This window comes from Haemaphysalis longicornis, unplaced genomic scaffold (assembly GCF_048455015.1).
Source record: "Haemaphysalis longicornis isolate Haplotype H1 unplaced genomic scaffold, Haemaphysalis longicornis Haplotype H1 scaffold_1, whole genome shotgun sequence".
Classification (NCBI taxonomy): domain Eukaryota; kingdom Metazoa; phylum Arthropoda; class Arachnida; order Ixodida; family Ixodidae; genus Haemaphysalis; species Haemaphysalis longicornis.
The window spans coordinates 471,841,992-471,865,458 of NW_027526203.1; the positions used below are offsets into that span (position 1 = coordinate 471,841,992).

Below are 23,467 nucleotides of genomic sequence, written 5' to 3' on the forward strand. Positions count from 1 at the left end.
CGAGCCAGAAAAGTTGGAAAGCAGAAAGAAAAAAAACGAGGTGTACACGATGCATAGACGTCCTCACCTGCTGTAGTGAATGTGGAGTCCGGTTGTCACAGCATAATTTCTTTTAGTGCACGCGACAACCGGCTGTACCAACCGACGTTTTGCTGCTTTCGCTTTCCGTGTCGATAGATGTTTTGCATACACTTGTTCAGATGGCTGGCATAGGGAAAAACGATTCAAGCAAACTGACCTCACTTTTACTCCAGCCACCGAACTCAAGCTTCTCGTGGAATGATGTGCCCAGCGGAAATATACTGATGCCAGTGACTCAAGCGGAACCTGCAACCGATGGTAAGGGCCTACATATCGCAGGGAAACGTTGCCTTGACATTTTAAACTTGCTGCCCTTAGCAGCTGTTCCGAGGAGCCTAATGCACTTGCTTTTTGAGTGCGTTGTCATATTACGAACACATTGCGAAATGTTATCCGAAACGGAGGATGTTATGCTTAAACCTGGACTCCCTGTTGTACATTCGCGATCGTGAGAAGCTTATCATTGATACCGTTGGCTACTGCAAACTGTGGCCTGTTCGTAACACTTTTTCTGGCATGGTTCAGCTGAAAGATTTATCGGTAGCATCGTAGACGCGGTCTCCATTGCTTACCCCAAGAACAGCATCTTGAACGAGGCCGTTGGCAATTGCTGGACATGCATTTTTCTAGTGATTGCAGGGATGCGTAAGTTGGAAATGTCAAGAAAAAAGAAAGTATTGTGTGTCTTGCATTAAAGAAAATAGATTGGCTCAATAATTTTGTCTATCGTTTTATTGAAATCAACCTGTCATTCGTAAGTGCGGTTGTTATCGAGAATCTCAAAGGCTTGACAAAATTGGAGTCGTGTGGTCAGAACCCTTGAAATGAGGAATAGGTAGTTGAGTTGGCTTTACTGTTTCAAAGTGTACCTTTTGCAAGTTTATGAATTAATAACAAATTTAAAATGTTACCATCACTTCCTACAATGTGTCTGACAAGCTTTAAGAAACCCCATTCCAAATGACTTCATTCATTGTGGCCAAAATGTAAAGTGTTTATACGCATAGGATGTCTCCCATTCAAGATGTGTACACAAACCAGCACTGCATTGTGTAACGATGTTAATATCAGGGGTCGCACCGAAAAAAATACTGACTTCATTCCCTTCTGGTTAAATTCCGATTCGATTAAATCATTCACCATAACAGTTCACGAATTAGTCTGCTAGGGTTGAACCAGTTCACATGTATAAGTTGATAACTGAACGCAATAAAAAAATTTAACGTCCCAATCTGAGTGCATACGCCAACCCTGGGCTGGGTGCCTTTGGCATCACGCTGCCATTCGCCCGTTGCGGCGGCTCAGTGGCTGAGCTTAATTCTCATCTTAAACAACAGCGCAGAAGACAAGGACTAGGAAAGAAGCACAGACAACGAACCAACTGGCCCCAGTCGAGACGTTAATTCAGTGGCTGAGGCGTTGGGCTGCTGAGCACGAGAACGGAGGTTCGATTCCCGGCCGCAGCGACCGCTTTTCTGATGGAGGCGAAAATCAGAAATGCTTATGTGTACGAGTTTCGGCGCACGTTAAAGATCCCCAGGTAGTCAAAATCAATCCGGAGCCCTCCACTGCGGCGCGCCTCATCGCGTGCATTGTGTTGGCGCGTTAAACCGTACAATAAATCAAATCAAGCTGCCATTCACGCCTTCCAAGAAGTTATTCTTCTAACAATTAAAAAACAAGACTTTCACATAAAAAAAAACACCCGGGACATTTTCTATGCTAGTGAAGAGCAGATTTTCAGGGAAGCCCACGCTCTAGTGGCAGCAGCTGAGGAATGACTCGGATTGTATTGTGGCGAAGATGCGAGCAACATAGGTCGCATCCCCACTACATGTGAAAAACTTCAAAAGAAGCCGTGGGAGCGTAAGCAGGGAAGCTCATGCCAAAAGTGCCTGACTGATGCACACGACCCCTGGTTGGGTACAAACATGATTAGAATCTTAGGATTATGATTTGTTGTGCTGGGTTTTATTGCTTATGAAAGTGTTCAAAAGCTCTCTTTATATGTTGTAATCAGCTAACCATGCAAGACTTGCTGAAATCAGATAAATTAAAGACAGAGCACATAGCATGCCAGTCTCATTGTTGAATGACAGCATTATGGCCAGTGTATGCAAACCCAATGTAAACGTTGTTGCCTTACCTCAGAAAGCCTGTTTTCTTGCATGAGATCTCGTAGAGCTCATAAAGCACTGCTGACTTTCCCTTTTTTTTTTTTTTTTTCAACGACATGCTCCAAGCATATCAGATAGCTTGTCAACTTGTACAGCCTGAAAAGCATTCCAAATTGCTGCTGTCTGTGTTTCCAGATTTGTACCAAGCCATACATTGGAAGCAATTTTCTCTTCACCATGAACCAATAAACCACTGTTCACATAAGCTTATTCATACAGCATTAGTCATCCATTGTTTTTTTTTTTTTTGCGCTTCTTTTTTTCTTGAAATTACAATCCTCTCTGTGGAACCACGCATCGTGCTGGGCATGAAACCACTGCAGTTCAGCAAGTGCACTGACAGGTCTCCATGGCAACTTGTTTTTAAGTGCTAGTGGCAGATTTTTTAAAATCAGTTGCAGCTTAGGAAAAAAGTGCACATCTCAGCTGGACAAATTCTAAATTCGATTGTTTGGTCATGATTAAATTTGTGTGCAGCCTCTAGCTGCAGGGTGTAAGCCAATATTTTGTTAGAAACAAGCTTTAATCAATTCTCGGCTACTGCTTTAAAGCCCTGATTACCAGTCTTGTTTCCAAATAGCCGTAGCTGATGTGTACGTGCATGTGATTACATTTTGTTCCACCTGACACCTGCCATCACGTCTTTCGCTATAATGTGCAATCCAATCAAAGATTGTGGTTACAAACTGGAAAGCCTGCATTAGTGCTTGGCACAGGTAGGTGGCCTTCAGTTTTCTGCAACAGCTGACCCACTCCAAAATGAAAATAGTAGCAGAATTGTGAGGTGGACTGGTCGGCAAATTTGCATCTCTCAAAACAAAACCGCACTAAACTAACCATACAAGCAAAAAGGCAGACTTGACGAGTGTGGACCAAATGGGACTGTGCCAGCACAAGACAGCAATTCACTGTGCTGTCATGTATAAAGAGATTTCATTTATAATTGGTTTTTTGCTGAAGGCTTGGTTAAGTTTGTGCTGTCATGCTGAACTAAATAGTTACGGTTTACTCATTTCAACAGCCAGGTAGGCTACATACCTTAACAACGGAGAAACTTGACGAAGTCCGGTTACACGTGCTCCACATTTGAAATAATAGATTGGTGGTCTTTCTCACTTTAATCTCTATGGTGAACTTTTGGCAAGCCTTTGAAGGGAAGACGAGACTGCGAAAAGTGGAAATGCCCCCCGTGTGTACGAGATTTCGGTGCAGGCTGTCAAAACCACCTGCACCGCCAGCACCTTTGACCACCCGATCCCCGGGTGGTCAAAATTGATCCGGTGCCCTCCACTAGGCTGCGCCTCATAGCCCAGGTGTAGCTTCGCTGCATTAAACCCCGCAATCAATCGAAGACGGAACCGTTAGAAAAAAAGGAGCAAAAATAGCACCCACCGGAATTGTTCCCCGTGTAGGTGCAATGCTGCAGCTGGGTGTATGCAGTGCTTCCATTTCAGAACCTTGCCCCACTTTTGGTGCCCTCCCCCATAATATTTGACTGAGAAATCGGCTCATTTGCCTTTTTTCGTGCATTTCGGGGCATATTAAAGATCCCCAGGTGGGCAAAATTAACCCGGAGCCCTCCACTACGGCGTGCCTCATCACCTGCATTGCGTTGTCGTGTTAAACTCTACAATTGATCAATCAATCAAATAGGCAGCCTCATGGGGGCCTGAGTGACAAGGGAAAGTGTTCCATGCCTTCAGTGAATACCGGTTTGCTACAAAGTTTCATTTGCCATGTATTGCCAGACTGGCGCTGCACACGCAGCACTCCTCATTACCCATCTGGGCTGCGGCAGCGGGAGGCACCTTGCATCGAGCCAGTTAAATTAAGGGACTCCCGTGCACACAGGGGAAGCAGTGCTACCAGTGCAAGTTATTCACATCCTGATTCCTTGTGCCATTGCTTTCAGCGCGCGTGCGACATTGCTGCACTGTTCTCACCAGCTGAGATGTGTGCCTTGCAGAGGGCGCCGATGCAGACACGTTCCTGGGGCAGGAGCCAAGCAGCCGAAGTCTTGCCAAGGCACCCGCTGAGAAGACGGCCATGCCGGAATCCTTGCCCTCGGGGCCCTTCTCCCAGCTGCAGCAGCCCTTGCGGCCTCCGCCGGCCCCGGTGCAGGCTTCAGCGCCAACTTCGGTGCCGAGCCAGTTTGCTGGTCCCCCGTTGCGCACACCTTCCGAGTGCTTCCCGGCAGGGCCTGAGGCCCCTCCACAGGGGGCACAGCAGCTGCCAGAACAGGCGGCCCTGGCACCTCCCCCGATGGGTGAGCCAGCATGGCCAGGGCAACAAGTTGCCATTCGTGTGTTAGCAGACTTTTGATTTGTGCGGCTGCAGCCTGTTCCGGCTGGCTCAGGCAAGCCTTGTAGTTAGCTGGACCAGCCTGCTTCCAATGCTGCTTATTATGGGAAATGGCAGCACCGTGTAGAAGCAGCATTTATTCATCTTTGCCTGCCGTCATGATCATGTCGTATAATGTGATGACAAGTACTATAGAAGGTGGTCAGAGTTTGTTGGTCGTCAAGATGACAAGGGAAATTTCCTAGGCCACATAGTAACATTGTTGCGTTGCCACAGAGCCCCGCAGCGATGGCACTGCGTCTCCAATCGCCCATTGAATTATTATTGGTCACGCATGAATTTTCATTGTCGTAGCCATTCGTTAAATGTATTCCTCTAAAATGGTGCTAATTTTAATTTCAACGCATCATTCGTTTGTATTTTTAAGTTCAACCAATTTGTTTGTCCGTTTGTTTTAAGTTCAACCCATAATTTGTTCGCAACTAGTTCTTGAAGAGGTAAGTCCAAGAAATAGTAAGCATATTCGCTCACTCTATTATTACGTATTACTCCGGCAAGACAAGACTGTTTGTTGCCTCGGTGACTGGCGATGATGTAGTCGTCTGAGTTGAAGCACACATTTCATCGTTGCCCGCCTGTATCCGTATTTCGCCTCGCCCGCCCCAAATGGTTCAGACGGGTTTGGGAACTTGCAAAGCTCTCTTACGCCTTTAAATTGTCAAGGCTGGCCAAGGTAGTATAGGTTAATATGTAATTATTACAACATATTTTGCTCATTTTGTGCCGAAATATTTAGCAGAGGCGTGAATTCTGTTTAACGCGTTATTTGGTGCTAATTGTTCTCACGAGATGGCGACATCGACATCAGGCTATCTTTTTTACAAAGCTTTATGGGAGGTATCTATGACTACTTTAAAAGATAATTATTGATGTAAGAGTGTAATCTAAAATGTCCAAGATTCCAGCTATTTCAAGTGTAAGAAACAGTTCTGGGCAACAAACTTTTCTGTCGTTTGCTTTGAGACCAATTTGCCAGATGTTGCTATTTGCATTACGGCAGCCGGTAAGCCGGAATATGGAAACTGCAAACGGAGTGCTAAAGCACGTACTTTCATTTTCAGTGGCTAACGGAAACTCTTGCTTCCGGTAACACGATAAACGGTAAAGTGCGCAGAGGACGCTAGGCAGCACGGTTCGCTCAGAAGGCCAAGCGCATCCCACCACATTTTCCTACGATCACGACTCGATGGGAAGCAATGAAATGAAGCTCCTTGGCAGGAGGTGTCGTTGCCACAGCCATGGGCTGCGCGTGCTCTTTTCCTCCTAACAGAAACAACGATGAGGCTACACTCAAAGCAGTGATTCACAGAAGAGAGTGCAAAAAATCATTTCAGGTACAGCATCCAAGAAAAATAAAATCGATGAAACTCTTGTGCCAGGAACGGATTGCTGAGCATCGAGCCAGCTGTGTAATTGCTTTACACTCGGGTGTAACGCAAACATCTGCGACTGTATAAACGCTGACACACACGGAGGATGTTTTTTGTAGCTTTCTGGTGTTTTTGAGCTCATAAAAGATTGCTTTCATTAAGGTTGGATTATTACGTCACAGATTAAATCAGTAAGTAGCCGTTGCGGTGCGAAAACATTGACACACTAGAAAACCCCATCTCAAGGCCCCTTTAAGATGCATGGTGTAATGGGTAGAACCACGACGGATTGATTCATTTTTTGTGTGCTGGTCAACTTATAAAGGCCTCCACTTCATTGGCAGCAGCGATAAATTGTAATTACCTTTCTGGTGAACTGCCATGAATATCACAGAGAGAGAACTATTGGAAGTATGCTAATTTGTGTTGGGGAGTGTTCTGCCACTTGTGCGCACCTTTTTTTTTTTTTTTTTTTTTTCCCGTGAATCGCAGGTCCGCCCATGAACTTCCACCGTCAGAGCCCCCTGACGCATGCATCTTTCCTGCGCCAGGCCGCTCACCCTTCGCACAGCTTTCCGCCGGGGCCCCCAGTGGGCAGTGGTGCGACCCTGCCAATTGGCCAGCCCCAGCAGCAGGCATACCAGATCCCAAGCCAGACTAGCCTGCCACCCCAACAGAGCTATGGCCAGCCAAGCCAGCCCCTCCCCAGCAACCCTTCGTTCAGTGCCAGTGGAGCCCCGTCCTTTGAGCAGCAGCCGCCGCCGTACGTGCCAGACCATGCCCAGCTGCCCGTGTCCCCACCCGGTGCAACTTACATTCCCGTCAGGCCCCATTGGTTCTATAATCGGGAAATTGAGAACAAAATCGTCTGGATGCCCTTCTCCCTGCTAGACTCGACGAACCTCGAAGAAGCATCTGCGCGGCTGGCCTTTGGCAGCGAAGTTGTGGTGACAACTGATGGAGGCAGGTACGACGTGGATGTTGGGGCACGCCTCCGCCGGCCCGTCTACTGGGACGAGACGCCGGGCCAGGTACGGCGGTGCACCTGGTTCTACAAGCTGGAGGGCCAGAACCGCTTTGTGCCTTACGAAGAGCACGTGGCGTTTGTCCTGGAGGACCACTACCGCAAGGCGATGGCCACGGGGAGCTGGCACCAAAAGCTGGAGCTCCCCGGGAACCAGACGGTGGTGATGCACAATGCCAACGTGATGGTGCACTTCCTCCCTTCGAGCCACCCCGATGAGTGGGGCAACGTCAGCGAGGGCCAGACGAGGCCGCGCGTGGTTAAGCGGGGCATCGAAGAGGTTGACGCTATCGAGGAAGGGGAACCGGCCCAGATTGACCACCTCGTCTTTGTTGTGCACGGCGTGGGCTCCGTGTGCGACTTTCGCTTCCGCTCGGTTGAAGAGTGTCTGGACGATATCCGCAACATCTCACTCGGGCTGCTCAAGAGCCACTTCAGTGCAGCCTCCAGGGAGGGCAAGATTGGACGCATCGAGTTTCTGCCGGTCTCCTGGCACTCGACGCTGCATGGCGACGCCACGGGCATCGACAGTGCCCTGAAGCACATCACCCTCCGGAGCATTCCCAAACTCCGCCACTTCACCAATGACACTCTCCTTGACATTCTCTTCTACACCAGCCCCGTGTACTGTCAGACCATTGTCGACACGGTAGGCTCCGAGATTAACCGACTGCACAGCAAGTTTATGGAGCGCAACCCTGGCTTCACTGGGACCATTGCACTCGCAGGCCACAGCTTGGGATCGCTTATCCTGTACGACATCCTCTCCCACCAGGATGCCGCCGTGTCCCCGGCAGGGTCCACGGATGTCTTTGTGGACTCTCCCAAGTCCGAGCTGGCCCCACCGTCCGAGCCCTCCCGAGCATCCGAGGAGTTGTGCGAGCTGGAGCCTGAAGCCAGCAAGGACGTCTCCGTGGAGTCAGTCTTCCAAGAGCTCATGCTGGGCGACTACATCTCCAAGATTCACGAGGAGCAGATTGACATGGAAACACTGGTAAGTAGGGTGGGACTTAGCATTCTGCTTCGGGGACAGGCACGCACTTTGCAGCTTGTCTGACGATGAACCAACACGCCCAAACCTTTTCCCTTCTGACTTTGCAGCTTGCCAATTGCACCTGCTTGAGAATGGTGTGCCCTCATGTCTGACAGTCTGATGGCTGCAATTCTCGCTGCTTTGCTACTGACTGTGCTTGGGCATGTGGCCACAGTAGGCACCGTGTTCAGCAGCCCTAGCTCTGAGATGGGTAGAGCAAAGCATGTAGAACAGAATTTTCAGAATGCAAGCGCTCTGAAAACTCGGAAATGAAAGTAAAAGGTGTGGCAGCTTCATGAAGCAATGCAAGAGCTTCAGTCGCATGCCATTCATGTTGATTCCCACAGTGTTATTGCAGTGTAGCCATTCCCCTTACCATCGCAAAATAGCCTTAGTTTTAAGTGTGAATACACTTTATAAGCGACCCCAAACCATCCACCGCCGGCGGCGGCGTCGGCGTCCGCAGTGCTCCTCTATAAAGAAACAGCATCCGGCGCCAGGTTTCGATCCGCGGACTTTGCGGCCGCAGCGCGACGCTCTACCGATCAAGCCACGGACGCGACGGTGATATCAGTGTTGACGCGCCTTATATCTTTAACGCATTCAAACTACGTCGTCAGCGGCGTGCGTTGGCGACTCAGCGGCGTTATAGCGGCTTGATAACTGCGTGGTGTACACGTGATACTACAAACCCGATGGAAGAGAAGGCGGCGAGGCGGTGGGCTGCGGGGGCCGAGCGCAAGCGCCGCAAGCGGGCCGACAACCGTGCATTCGCACTTTCACATTCTCCCCCTCGGGGAAATGCGGGGGAATTTTTTTATTCGAGAGTATATGAGTCGAAGCTGCAAGCCCATAAAGCAGCACCTCTTGTAGCGGTCTTTGCAATGCAGCATTGGCAAGTGTGGAAAGATCACAAGAGAAATGTTTGCAACGTTTTGCTAATGTTATCGACTTTTTTCTTGCTATTTAGCAGTGCTTTAGCCTTCACATGGCGCATGTTTTAATTGAGTCAGGTGTGAATGAAAATGCTTGTCTCTAAAAGTTTTTGTTGGTGGTTAGTCAAGGGCGTCCCAGAACTTTTTGCAAGGGGGGGCATCCATCGGGGGGGTATGGTTGGATAGCACCAAAAAGGCGCCTACAAAAAGTACAAACAGTGGTTACAAAAAGTACAGAGCGAATTAGAACCAGACTTGGAGGATATACATTGGATTTTATTACCGAACAAAGAAATAAAGTTAATAAAGAAAATGCGAAAAGTTACTGTCACTTTGTAAAGAAGAGTGGCCAGTGTCGCTGCTTGAGGGTTCTCGACTCACGCCAACTGATCACCAGCACACAGTACAACACATTCACATACATAGAACTGCACTCCGTCAATCTTCCTTGAATAGCAGCTGCAGACGCCTCTGGTTTTTCTGGGCAAATTGCGAGATGACGTGCGATGAAGTCTGTTGAAATGGCTCACGCAATAAAGATACTACTCGCCTCCATGGCTTTCAATGCAGTACAGGCGTACAAGCGTTTTGAGGGGCTGATTTATAGGTATTGTTTCGGGGCTTGGGTGGTGCCGACATTTCGCAATTTCGAAGGAAAGGGTGTACAAGGTGATGGGATGGCACGAGAGAATGTTACACTCTCCCTACTAGGTGTAGCGGTGAAGATTTTTTGCTAGATATAGCTGCAACTTTGTCGAAAAACTGAAGTTCTTGCTGTAAAACTGCATAAATCTAGAGTTTGGGAAAAAAAACAAAAAAAAGTCACACCTTTCAGAATTGTTCGCTATCTTCAATAGCCAGCACAGGCAGTCTGTTTCACTGCCGTCACATGACCGGCAATGTTAGTCAGTGTCTAAAGTGCAATGTTGACCGCAGTCCTGAAGGGCGTTCCATACGGATACGCAGGACCTGAGTGTGCTAATCATTTGAGTAGCGGGGATTGTTGCGCTAGTTGGTTCACGTACATAATTTTAAAAACTTTGTGCTAAAGGACGGGACAAAGGAGAGAATGTCGGTGTCGTTCTCTCCTCTCTTCCGTCCTTCAGGGCAAAGTTATTTTAATTATGGGCCAACCAAGCTGTGCAGCTTTTTTGTAATGCGTAAAAATATCCGAATTTCAAGGGGGGAGGGGGCGGCAGTTGCCCCCCCTTCCGGACACCCATGAGGGTAGTCATTGGAGGCAAAAAATCCTGTCCTAACAGCACCCTGTTGTGGTACCAATAATGACTGCAGCCCAGGTAGTTGAGAGGGGCATGCATTTTCCTTGTCTGTTGGCAGAGAGCTTAGCCTGAAAGGTAGCTCGATGTGTGATGGCGAGTGGAAGTTGGTCCCACCGCAAATAGCTTTGGCAGTGCCTTGCTTGACTGGTGCTAACATTTTTGCTGTGTGACTTACATAGTGCATTTTTGTCCATTTGTGCATGGTAGAAGATGTGTTCTGAGGGGGACCTGAGGGAAATGGGTCTGCCAATGGGACCACGTAAGAAGCTGCTGTCCTACATGAAGGACCTCTCTGAAAAACAGGCAAGTCAAAGAATCAGGCCTGTTTTTTGTTTGTTTGTTTTTTAGGACTTTTATTAGTCCTTTAAGCAAGTATTTGGTGGCTCCAGCGCGAGTGCATACTAGCCAAAACTGTGCTTTGCTTACTCCCTCGTTGATTTGACACTAATAACGCTTATGGCATGCAATGCAGCATGCTGCTTGCTTGTGTTTATAAGTTTTTTTTCATGCACCTAAGGGACCCTGCAAAACTTGTAGGATGCTATTCATGTCATGAAAAACAGGTTGATAGATGCAAGAAAAGTTTAATTTGACCAAGATGGTAAAGGTTGCAAACAGATGAAAGTGCCCACTGACGAGAAATTTGTTGACCTAGGTCAATCCCTTTCTGCTTCCCTCACACCCCAAACTCACTCTGGAGAAAGTTCACTGTGCTTTGGTTGGCGTAGTGCCTGCGCACACTTTTGGACAGCATAGTAGTTACAATAATGGCACATAAGGTACAAGACGGAAAGATGTGCACAGGACCAGTGCCATCCTGTGCACATTTTTTCTCTCTCTCTCTTTTTTTTTTTTTTTTTGCCATATTTTACGCACTGTTATAACAGTCTTCGTCCTGCCATCTTGCTCAGCTAGTTGCCAGTTGTCTCACGCTCATGTCACGTGCAAGTTCTCGTACATCCAAGAAAATGCAAAAAGGAGGCTTGGTAGCATGCCACAATATTGGAAGAGTACAGATTTGACGAATTAGCAAAAAAGAGTGCAGAAATGATGGGCTAATCAGCACCATGCAAATAATTATAATTTTAATGTCTTCTCTTGGGGAGCGCATGAAAACAATATTGAAAAATCGTAAGATGGGATATAGTTGATTTTCTGCGTTTGCTGGCACAGTGTAAAGCCAAAAAAAATGCTTGTGGTGTGCCCTAGCAGCTTTTTGAGGTGCAGGTGATTGCATGCGGTGGTGTTCGACATCTCAGATGCTGTAGTGTAAGCCCTTGTATCAACCTAGTTGGCAGAGCGTCAGATGTTGCCATGCCTTCACGTGCCTAGGTTTTACATGTTTACCCTTCGCCATGAGCAAGTAAAAAGTATGCGCTTAGTTTGCATTGCATGGCCCCTTTAAGCTTGAACATGATAGGGGAGAGACTTAGTGCTGCATGTAGCTTCTGTTGACAATTTTGAAACTTCAGCTGCAACTTTAAAGGCGCCGTGCAGACAAAATACAAGTACAAAGATAAAATCTAAGTACCTGCAGTGGACAAATTTTTTACCTCGAAAAACTGCACTGCCATCCGTGCATGCGCACACTGTTGTGTGAAAAATTGAGAGTGGGATCCAGTAAGGGTGCAAATTATTGCCCGAGTGTATTTTGTTTTTAATGTTTCACATGTAACATTTTAGTCCAAAAAATATTCAGGGTGGGTTCTGTCAAGGGCATTTCACACCCCCAGTATTTGTTGTTCATTGGTTACCTGTTTCTTTCTGTCCGCATTTTTGGGAACATATTGAGCCATTCTAGGCAGGTTGCAATGCCCTGCATTTGACTACAACCGCGGGCCTTTGTAGTTGGTCGTGTCTTTGTTTACTGTTCTACACATTGGTGGGCCTGCATAGCTTGAATTTTTTCTTCATCAGTCAAGACTTCCACTCACTCACTGAAGCTACCAACTGGATTTGATCGGCAGTTTCTGGTTGGTGCCGGTGATAGCGACTGTGTGCTGGAGGCACTGCCAACGGTCAAAGAGGGAAGGATCACCACGCTCGTTCAGTTCTTTTGACCTTGATGTGTGTTGCCAATGTGTGGTGCACCGGACAGGGTGCGATAAAACCCCTTGCAGTCACATCTGCTGTAGGAAATTTCTTCACTGTAAAGATTCGGCTAAATGCCCTCTTAGCCATGAGTCAACTTCAATAAAGGAAACACACTTTCGTTGGCCTGACACACAGGGGCTTACAGTGGCATTACCCTTGATAGTAGGCCAGCAGGTAGCGGTTACCTGCAAAAATAAGCAGCTACATACCTTAATTGTAATGGCATGTGACTCTAGCTTGCAGTTTGCTTGCTGGTTGCACGGTTATTTCCTTGTGCTGAATCTGTGCACAGCTCCGAAACATTAAAAACATGCACGCTCGTGCACTGCTTAGCACCCTGGTCTTTATTCATGTCCTACCCTATCTGTCCGATGAAAATCAGATGGATTTTGTGTCCGTCAAAACTTCGAACCTTGGCCCCCATAGCATTGGACCTCATTTTCATGGCTTAGGGCAGCTGTACTGCCTGTTGCTCCTTTGTCAGTTGACAGCACAAGCTGAACACGTCCCAGTGCATTGATGTGCTCTGTGTGCTCTTGTCGCAGTACCAGCAGAGGACCCCTTCAAGCCAGCCAGCCAAGCCAGTGGCGCAGCAGCAGATCCCACTGAGCCCCCAGACTTCGGTCACCTCGCAGGTGGGCCGCAAACGGGAAAGTGTGGCCTCGGTCAACTACGCCATGGGGCTGGCAGGCACTGGACAGCTCTCCGTGAGCTACCCAAAGTGAGTGGCATGCTGAGGTCCCCACATGGCCAGCTGTGTGGCCGATTGCAGGTGCCGTGTTGCTTCCTTTGGCGCATTTCGCCACTGGCTAGCGCTGCCTAACGATGAGAGAAAGCTGTTTAATTGATTGATCTTAGGTGCATTTGTGGGTGACTAGATTACTGATTGTGAGTGACTGTATTACTGAACTATGAGTGCACTGGATTATTTACTGACTGCTTGGGTTGGTTTCTAATGGCATGTACCACATGCTTACGTCCTTGTTCTTGAAAAATATACTATTCTGAAGCTGGCAAGTGTGCAAGACATCTTACAGCCCATTTTCTTTTCGAATCATGCCAGTGATGCCACACATGTATGCCTTGTGTTTCACTTAGAAGGACTGGATTTCACAGGCTTAAAATAAGCACCACAGGCTGTCTCTTTGCACAGCCCTAGTCAATTGAGCACAAAAGAACTAATGATTTGTTTAAGGGTCTGTGAAGATAACTGACAGCTGTGCCCCATTTGAATGTTTGCCTCCTCAGAATAGCAGTCGTGCCAGTTTTAAGGCGAACTTAAATAAACTATATATTCAGGGAAACAAAAAAGAATGGCAAATCACGAGCTACTTTATCGCACTTGACTTGAGAGGATGTGTTGGCTGGTGCCGAACCAGAAAAATTGAGCGCTAAAAAAAGTTTTCGTTTAGTTCTCTTTTTACTTTCACATGCAGAAATCCGTGATGTTTTTCTGCTTTTTTCAACCTCCATGTCGCCGAGCAGTCCTTTCTGGAGCGCATAAAACTTGTGTCCTCACTCGCGGTGCCAAAGCTCCCTGCACGCCGCAACAGTCAGGGGCATGCACGGTTTCGCTTCCCGCCTCATCCGTGTTAAATAACGTCCCGTGCTTTGTACTCCGATAGAAGCGCTGCCGGAGTGTCGGTCATCCAGTCGCTAACCACTGAGGTGCCCACAGCGTCCACCATCTTTCCTTCGCCACACATGGTTTTGTATACAAGACCATGCCGCTGCTTGAAACGGTGAACCCACCCGCTGGAGGCCTGGAAGTTTTCAATTCCAAGTGAAAGGGTGACGTCGTCGGCTTTCTCCCAGAGCACTTTTGCATCGATGTTCACTCCAGCCAGTTACTTCATTTAACCGTGTCTTCAAGCTTGACATGATGGGCTGCCATGACCTGCTTGACATTCGCGCCGAAGTGCTGCACATTTTGCAAAATCACATGCCGTTGCCCAGTGATGGTGCACAGCGTCGGTGGCAGCAGGCCGCACTCTTTTGCCGCGTCGCTGTGCTTCTTTTGCGGTTCGCTGTAGACTTCATTCAGATTCTCCAGTTCCTCCTTCAAGGAAAGGGCTTTCCTCTTGCGCGACATAGCTGACAGCAGCCTGGTTGATTTGATTGGGAGAAGCCCATTCACAGTAAAAACTCCACACACGCGTCTCAGCAACCGAACATCCACCGTGAGCAGATGGCGGCAACAGCGAGGAGCGGCGCGTTCCGAAGGGGTGGTCCTCCACCCAAGACCAATGAGGCTAGAGCAACTGAGTGACGTCACTGCCTGCCATAGGCCATCAAGGTGTTCTTCTCTCTGGCGGCATGGCCGCAGTAGACTCGGCGCACCCCGCACGCTCGCACAACAATAGCCCAGCCGTTCCCGGAGAAACACTCGTATGTCGCCGTTGCTTGCTTGCTCGGCAGTCAGGCGCCTCGCCGGCTCGTTCGTATCATTTGCAGGGCTGCGCAGCGGAATTTTGCTGCCGGAGTAACAGCCGAAATTTTGCCCATTGCAAACAGTGCAATTTCGCCAGGACTTCTCAGAAATTCACATCATCCCAAAATTCGTATCACCGAGAATCGTATCATTGAGATTCCACTGTATATTGTCTTCATAGTCCCTTCTAGTTTTGCTGGGGTATAGACACCTGTGTACTCTCTCTTTCATATACTGTATTTTTAAGGCAAAGCTTTCTACGCCTCATGGCATTCGATGTCACACCAAAACAGCGCAGAAAAGCCCACTTTACACAGCTGGTTTCATAAAATGATGACGACGACGGTGGTGATGATATGTGCAGGAACGTCAAGCGCCTCAAGAAAAAAAAAAAACGCTTCCTGGGGTCGGAATCAAACCTGGGTCCCCCATATTATGAAGCCGATGTCTATCCGATTGCGCTATTCTGACATGGTTGAAGCTTAATGTTTTAACCATCTTCGTCTTAAGAAAGGGGCACTGATGCTACGCATGTAGCCCACACCAACCATTGAAAAAATCCCAAGTTGGGCGCCACCAAGATGCAAATTTTTCCCGAAGTGCAGCTTCACCTCAGTGCACGCTCTGCCGTGATGCGTCAGCACCAGCCGTCATTGAAATCTCGCTCCCGCTCTATTCTAGCCAGCGTATGGTCAGAAGCAAAAGCACGAATACAATTAAGTTTTACTGTTCAATTTTGAAGCTATGCCATCCTGTCTATCGTGAGTGTGCTTGCTGTTCCGAGATCAGATCTCATCATGTGATGTCGAGAAGGATGAGATAACAGATGCACAAGCGAGAGGGGAGCTTCTGGCAAATTAGCAGATATCTACAAATAATCAGCGCAGCAGATGTACCATGCCACTCAGCAATATGCTTTCTTGGCTACACTTTTTCCCCAGGTAATGTGTTCTGCACCTGGGGGAAGAAGTTTGATAGCCACAGGTACCTTGGTTATCTCAATAAATATTGCATAGTTGCGCAGTATTCCTTTTTTTAGGCAGATTGAAAGGTTGTGGTATGTGCTTATGGGAGGGAGTCTCTTCTTTCTCCCTCTCTCTCTGTTAATGTGGGTGGTGTTGTATACAGGAACAGGTTGTACATGTGAAAATGCAGTACTGGCACTGATAGCACGGCTTTGCATTTTACTGTAAAAATTGGATGTGGTATTTAATTCTTAGGCGAAAGCGGAGGGTTCAGTCTGAACCATCATAGGGGCTGTCGAGTTATCCCAGTCTTTGCTACCATCTTTTTCATGCCCTCCCTGCAAGACTGTGCAAACTACCGGAGTGGAAAAATGGAAAGAAGTATGTGTAATTTTGCCCTGTTTGCAATAACCTTTTGCAGGATCAACTTCCACCCAAGCTGCTTCTTTGCACTAGGATCTCCCATTGCAATGTTTCTGGTTGTGCGTGGCAATGAGACACTCGGGGAAGACTTTAAGTTGCCAACCTGCCCGGCATTCTTCAACATCTTTCATCCGGTAAAAGGCTTTCTATTGGAGCTTTATCTTAGAGGTGGACGAATAGTGAAATTTCAGCTCGAATCAAGTTCAGATCAAATAGTTGCAACATTGCAACAATAATTTCAACATTGACTCCAATGTCAAATAGTGAAATGTTCACTTTTAATTAAAAAAGACTTCTGCGGGGGAAAAAAGCAACCTTAGAAATTTGTCTATGCATGCCCGAAATATGAGGAAGACGTGGACTTTGGGTGCACATGTAATGTGAAAAACTGAAAACCAGTGGACCACCAGGATAGCAGAGGGGCTGCCGAAAGACAGGACTAGAAGTAGGGGAAGATCAATTACCATAGCTTGATGAAGGGATGACATCAAATGCAGAGGCACAGAATTGACCGGGACATCGTTAGACAGGAACAGTTGAGTAGCATGGGAGAGGCCTTTGCCCTGCAGTAGACACACAAACAGGCCAATGATGACAATGGTGTTCTTTTTTCCATTCCAAGCTACTGAAAATCTGGTCTTTTCATGTATTGAATTCATGTGCTAGTCTTAAGAATGCAGTGTTCTAATTGATTTTACGCCGTATGATTCATAGATACCGTAAGGGCTGCACTTTTTTACAGCTCAGATGCATTCAGGTGGGTTGTCACAGGTGTGGATGGTCGGTCTGCATCACCCGTATCTGAAGAAGCAGTCTGTTGGGGATGACCCCGGGCACCATTTGCCAACCACTACCAAGCTGCAGGATGCAATGCATAAGAATACTTGTTGATCGCTGCCACACAAGTCGTAAATTAAAAACTTTAAGCGGGAAAAAAAATCACGGGGCATGAGATTATTTTTTCATGTGGGACAAAGGCAACTAGTATCACATCCGTTTGCCCTCTTTCCTGCAAACAGGTGAGAAGTTATATTCTCTAAAATGGCAGCCATCATTTTGAAATGGCGTGGTGTTGACATGAGAAATGCACGTTCTCCTTGCTGCAGGAGTCCCGCGAGTGCGCGGCAGCCAACAGGAGTCAGTGGCAATGGCCCAACTAATGTGCAAAACGACACATAGAACAACAACATGTCTGACCTTTGTTTCGTGCATTTCTTCACATATTTGTTCGTTGCCGTAGCCATTGACATTTGTAACTTGTTGCATGCTCACGGGAGTCCTGAAGCAAGGATTATGTGCATTTCTCACGGCTGGGGGTGGAGATGTTGCGCTGCTGCGCAGTATTCAATTGCTTGTAAATGAAAAACTCGTAGCATGTAACTGACAGCTTATTCACTACAACACATACCAGCTTGTTATAATTTAGACTTTTTTTTTTTTTCCAACCCATAAATCCCCATCTGCCTGCACTATGTTCCATGTTTATCATATGTTTGTCTGCCTAATTGGTTTTTTCTCTCTTTGCCAGTTACTAGCTTACAGAGTGATTCCTTGTGAGTGAAAAGGGCATAGAATCACGGCCCTGGGGCAAGCACGAATTTTCCCACGGATGGCACAGAGTTCCTGCAGTAGCTTGGCGGGAGAACCAAATTACTTTCATTGAAATTGTGAAACAGGGAAGCCTGTAATCTTGAGGCGTTTTATGTAGGGAGGTGGACTTGGCGATACATCATATTTATAATAACGAAGCAAACATTCAGTGACAGTGAAATTAAAGCTCTTTTCGACCTATACCCGAGACATGTGTCCCCTCTGGCACCCCCCTGCAGACATCTCTGGTCATGGCATAAAGGTGTACACCTGAAAGTGCAGGCCTTGTGATCTAAATACTTGTATTTCATGGTTGTACAAGTATTTAGATCGCAAGGCCCACACTTTCTCTGTAGTTTCTCTAGCCTGCCCTCTCCCCAAACCGAATCTGTTCAACTCTCCCGACCTCTGGAGGCGCGCGCCCTGTCCCGCTCATGCTTGTCTGACCAACTTCGGCTGGTGGAGCCGGCCGGTCATGAGCTGGGGACTTCACCTCCTGCAGAGTCCATACAAATTTCACCAACAATAAAGGTGTTTATCCTCCTCCTCCTCCAGCCTTGCACCACAAGTGCAAGCTGTGCTTTTTTTTTTTTTTTTTTTCCTTCCTTTTTTTTTTTCCAACCACGAGAACAGAGCCATACTCCGAGTTGGTCAGTTTGTGAATTGTTCTTTCCAATTCGTGAGAGGTAAAGCTTGCCATTTCGGCACTGCTATTTCATTCTACCCTGTTTACGTGACCAAAGTTAAGGTGTAGTAGGCAGGACTGACGTGTGTGGGCATTCACGGGGTTAAGTAAAGAGTTACTTTTTTTTCTCTCTCCTGAATACAGCTGTTAACCTTGAGCTTTAGACTAAAAGTTGGGAATGTTTTCTTTAGAGCAACATATAACAACAAACAGTGTGGCATACCAGAGCGTGAACTGTGCTGCCACACTGTCCACAGAAGGCTTCTCCGTGAATGGATTGTAAGCTGTTGTGTGAAATCATGATGAGAAGCAGCTATGTAGGCATTTTTCTTCTTCTTTTGCATGTCGTCTGGACCAAGTGCAGTTCGATCCTGTGGTGAGTGGGGTTCTTTCTTTTCTCTTTTTTTTCCGTGCTGATGCAGTTGCAGAAAGACAGGCCGTCAATTGAACGTAATCGTTTTTTCTGCTGGCAGGCATACCGCATGGAGAACTTGATCGACCCCAACTTCACCGCCTGTCCTGTCTTGATTCCTCACCACAAGGGTCGCAAGCGAATGCACCTTGGTAAGTCCAGCATGGAGAGAGAGTTTGTTCCCCCTTATTATTCCTTTTAGTGTGCCCATGTGGCTGGGAAAATTGTTCACACATTGCGATGTTGTCTGCGCCTTTATTTTTTCTTAACCAAGAGTTAGGTGTCTTGTGCTTTTTACGTGAGGCAGTGGCTCGCTCACTTTGAGTGGACTGCAAGTCGGGCGTGTTGGTGAAGGTTCATATTGGGAAAAGCGCGAACAATACTTGGACAAAGAAGAAGACAGGGCGGAGCACTCGGTCCTGTCTTCTTCCTTGTCCAAGTATTGTTTGCACTTTTCCCAACATGATACTTTGAGTGCTTTGCCGGGGCCTCTTGCTTTCTGAAGCATGAACGAAGTTAACACCTGCAGATGTATTGTTCAGGTGACAGTCTGTGTTCTTTCATTCGGACCTTTTGCTTTCATCCGGACCTTTTTCCCAAGCAAATGCGTCTGAGTGAAGCTGCTGCAAAACCTTTAAAAAGTGCTACATTATGAAGCCGCACAGCTTGAAGGTAGAAAAGCTGTGCATGGAAAGGCTCCATGGTGTCGAAATTGCCCAACTTACATACTTTACTAATATATGTAGAGTGTTGCTGAAAAAGATAAAATGTATATTTTATTTCACACGAGTCTCTCACAACCGATGAAGCCATTGTACTGATTGATACACAGCACTGGCACAGTTGGTGCAACTTTTCATAGTTTTGGCTAATAGATGCAAATTCAAAGCACGTTTTAAAAAAGGGCATGACAAAAATGCAAAGAAGTGAAATTAAGAGTGGCTGCATTGCAGTAGTCTTCAATCTATGTATGGCTATACCAATTCTGCTCCATAAGCTATTGTCAGCATTTCAGTAAGCATAACCACACACTTAATGTGTTATTAACAGTCAGTACGATGCCAGTGATGAATTAATGAGCCAGCAGTTGCCTGTTCTGTGGCTACATTCTGCTCTGCTGTGATACTGGCTTGAAATGCAGCACATTTTGCTCGTGTACGCAGCTGCGAGGTCCAACAAAATGTGTTGTCAGCAGTTTAGTTTGAAGCTGCTGCCTCTCGATTCTAATGCTGGGTGGGATCCCGGTAGTTGCTGACGAGGCAAAGTTGCAAAGCCTGAGCTCTTCTATGGCAGTGCACTGTACTGGCTTGTTCCCCTTGCAGAGCTGAAGGAGAGCCTCAGCCGGATGGGCTCGGACCTGAAGCAGCGGTTCCTGGACTCGCTGCGTTACACGTGGAACTCGCTTAACGAGTTTGCCCGTGCCCATCGCTCCTCGCCGGCACAAGTGGAGGCCGAGGTGGACCGCGTGCTTCAGGAGGAGATCATCCGCCAGGCAGACGCAGCCGAGGTCGAGAGCACGGGCAAGTGTCTCTGGGGGGAGCCCCAGGCGCCAGATGAGAAACAGATGGGCCCTTGTGGGAGAAATCTGCTTAATCTTTCGAATATCACACACCGAGACTTTAAATGTCAGCAGGGGTGGTGCAACCGGGCTCAAGGTAACGAGTTCGCACCCTACGGGACAAGGTGAGAGCTGATCGGTGTGCACAGCTGTTCCACCCATTGTCTTCTAATACAGGCACACATGTAACGTTGTTGCTGCCCAAGCGCTGCGGGTGTTCTTATCCAGCCTGAACTGGCATAGAGCACTTCGTGGCCAGCCACCAAATGTGCCGTGTCTATTGTGAGCTAATTTTGTGCCTCTGTTGCACCTTATGTGTGATCTCGTTCCGCAATTGTGCAAGTACTAAGTGGCCTGTAGTTATTTGCTGCGACGCCAGCGGTTGCTTGGACTCCAGAGGAGGAGGCAGTGGTGCTGAAGGGGGCTGTTGCCTGCTGTGCAGTGACCACGTCCGACCTGCAAGGTGTGGAAGACATTGGTGTGGGCCAGCTGAACGGGGGCAGGCGCATTGACTATGTCCTCCAGGAGAAGCCCATCGAGAGCTTCAACGAGTACCTCTTTGCTCTGGCCAGCCACGCCTGCTACTGGTGAGTGGGCCCTGTGGCAATCAATGGGCAAGAAACACCTGCCTGAAAACTTGCGTGTTCCGGCCTTCGAACTTGACACTTCTAAATAACGTTTACTGGGGATGTGCTAATAGTTTTTAGTGTGCAGCACTTTGGCGCCCGGTACCGTGGTTTGGCGGCGGCGATGTCCGCGCAACCGAGCGAGCGAACGAGACACCAAAGAAAGCCGAGGAGGAGCGTCTGGCGAAAGTGGGAGGGCGGCACGTGCTGTTATGGCGTCATCTCTCTCACTGCCTCCCCCTCACACTTTCACTAGGCGCTGGTGTTGCCGTGCATTCGCTGACCACGCGATCACTTCCTGAGACGCTGCAGATATGCGCCATAACTGAAAAAATACTGCAGTTCACGCTTTTTTTTTTTTTTTTCTTCTTCTTTCTTTCCTGTTTGCAATATAGGGGTCTGCTTACACTATATGCATCTGCGCAGTGCCTGCTCAGTTCTCAGTACCGATGTGCTCCACTGCAGTTATTAGCCCACTTTGCAGGACTTCCCCGCTTGCTGCTATAACTCACGGCAAGACACGGGCCACAATGTATAGGCCATTCGCTCGCTGAGATTCTTCCTAGACTTGCGGGTGTGTCTGCATGGCATGACTAATCGAACACGTTGCTCCCCAGCTATGGCAATGCCTGCTCCCCAAGGCATAACATTAGCATCTCCCTGTTCACCTGCAAAACATGAAATTCCGCTTGCCGACACCCCGACGGACCTTAATTATATGTGGCACATTTTTGAAGACTGGTATTTCTTTTTTGGTGTAAGACAATGTCCTTCAATGAGGGACAGTCCCGCGAGTCGCGGGACAGTTGGTCACTCTAAATGTGATTATATTTATCATTATTGAAGTAATTATCGTAATAGCTACTTTTTCGTCAATTCATTAAAAAAAATTTACGAGATCTTTAGTGCGCTGCATAGCCTGCCGCAATAATTCATGCATTTCCCGGGTAAATTTTGCAATTTTTGTGTGCACACTTTGCAGGAGCACGTTAGGATGGCTCAAACCTGCTTTTCACAAAACCAGATGTATCTTTTAAAATTGTAACACACAGTGCAAGTTGTAAGACCTTTTTTTTTTTTGTGTGTGTGTGTGTGTGTGTGTGTGTGTGTGTGTGTGTGTGTGTGTGTGTGTGTGTGTGTGTGTGTGTGTGTGTGTGTGTGTGTGTGTGTGTGAGAGAGAGAGAGAGAGAGAGAGAGAGAGAGAGAGAGAGAGAGAGAGAGAGAGAGAGAGAGAGAGAGAGAGAGAGAGAGAGAGAGAGAGAGAGAGAGAGAGAGAGAGAGAGAGAGAGAGAGAGAGAGAGAGAGAGAGAGAGAGAGAGAGAGAGAGACTTGTTCTATTCTAGATGCAGCACTGGTTAGGGTGATGCTGAAAGCTTTTGGAAATCAAGGGCCTTATACTTTTTGCCCCGACAAAAACTTTTGCCCGAGGCACCCTGATTAAAGTTGCAAATTTTTGTTTGTACACCTCACTTTAGATTTTGGCTTTCAAATTATTGGTCCTATATAAAGTCACCACATGTCATTGAAACACACAGCATACAAGCATACAACACCCTTTATCCCCTCTTGTGTGAGCAGCCATTGAAGTACTCGGTGTGTAAGGAACAAGCAGACCACCAACCTTGTCATTGTGAAGTTTGAGTTGTGACATTTGTGAAGGTCAAGCCAATACTGCTCACTTGCTAGCTTTCAATTGCCAATGCAAGCTTCAATTTTTTTCTTCTTCCGAGGGGCTAAAACTGAGGCGCGCCATCAAAGTGTAGGCACTGTTGGTTAAAATGCTGCCCGTAATCGCAGGCCATTCCAAGTGGTCACTGTGCCTCTGTTTGCCCGCCCCACCACAGGGAGTCCGAGGACACCGTGCTGCTAATCCTGAAGGAGCTGTATGCCCTGCAAGGGGTTGCGCCCCAGCTGGTGGCAGGCCGCTCCGCCTCCCAGCCAAGAGTGCAGCTGTATAATCCGGCTGCACCTCTGGGCAGCAGCAGTGTGGGAATGCTGCCACCTCCTCCCCCACACGACGGCTGTGGGGCCGCCTCCTCAATGCCTCCTCCCGCTGACGCACTCAATTCTCCACCCCCACTGCAGGGGTTTGTGCGCGTGTCGCCTCTCACCCGCAAGTAGGAGCCCGGTGGGACCCGGGCGTTTGGAGGCTGGTGCACCCATTCGCTCCTGCTGGGAAGCGAGACAACTTGAAAGACTGGGTCACACAAAAGAAGCCTGCAGCAGGCTTCGCACGACATTCTGCAGTTGCGTCACCCCAACTGAACACTGCAGTGGTCTCTGAATGCCTAGCCAGAATTGTTGGAACACCAGTCTTGGAAGAAATTCTGTAATAAATTAAGCCTGCACTTTTTAGGTATACAGTCACAATCCCAAGTTGGTCCAGCGAGAATGTTTTCGAAGACGCCTTGGAGCAAAAACA

At 47.7% G+C, this 23,467-nt stretch overlaps 1 protein-coding gene across 3 annotated transcripts; it reads left to right on the top strand.

Annotated features, from left to right (window-relative positions):
- Positions 1-23,415, top strand: Papla1 (Phosphatidic Acid Phospholipase A1). 3 transcript variants are annotated; one of them, XM_077688174.1, is made up of 11 exons: positions 2-339; positions 4,225-4,524; positions 6,482-8,007; positions 10,469-10,564; positions 12,901-13,076; positions 16,173-16,308; positions 18,814-18,825; positions 18,923-19,013; positions 20,184-20,381; positions 20,862-21,006; positions 22,890-23,415. In XM_077688174.1, the coding sequence occupies exons 1-11, from the start codon at positions 201-203 to the stop codon at positions 23,164-23,166; spliced, it is 3,096 nt and encodes a 1,031-aa protein (XP_077544300.1). In that variant the 5' UTR covers positions 2-200; the 3' UTR covers positions 23,167-23,415. The 3 variants fall into 3 exon arrangements, with proteins under 3 accessions (XP_077544301.1, XP_077544302.1, XP_077544300.1); XM_077688175.1 differs by lacking the exon at positions 10,469-10,564 and having other exon boundaries at positions 1-339; XM_077688176.1 differs by lacking the exons at positions 20,862-21,006; positions 22,890-23,415 and having other exon boundaries at positions 1-339; positions 18,771-18,825; positions 20,184-20,323.
- The last annotated feature ends 52 nt before the right edge of the window (positions 23,416-23,467 follow it).

Coding starts and splice junctions, on each gene's coding strand:
- Papla1 (XM_077688174.1), top strand. CDS start 201: ATGGCTGGCATAGGGAAAAACGATTCAAGCAAACTGACCTCACTTTTA. Junction 8,008..10,468: donor AGATTGACATGGAAACACTG/GTAAGTAGGGTG, acceptor TGTGCATGGTAG/AAGATGTGTTCTGAGGGGGA. Junction 21,007..22,889: donor GCCAGCCACGCCTGCTACTG/GTGAGTGGGCCC, acceptor GCCCCACCACAG/GGAGTCCGAGGACACCGTGC.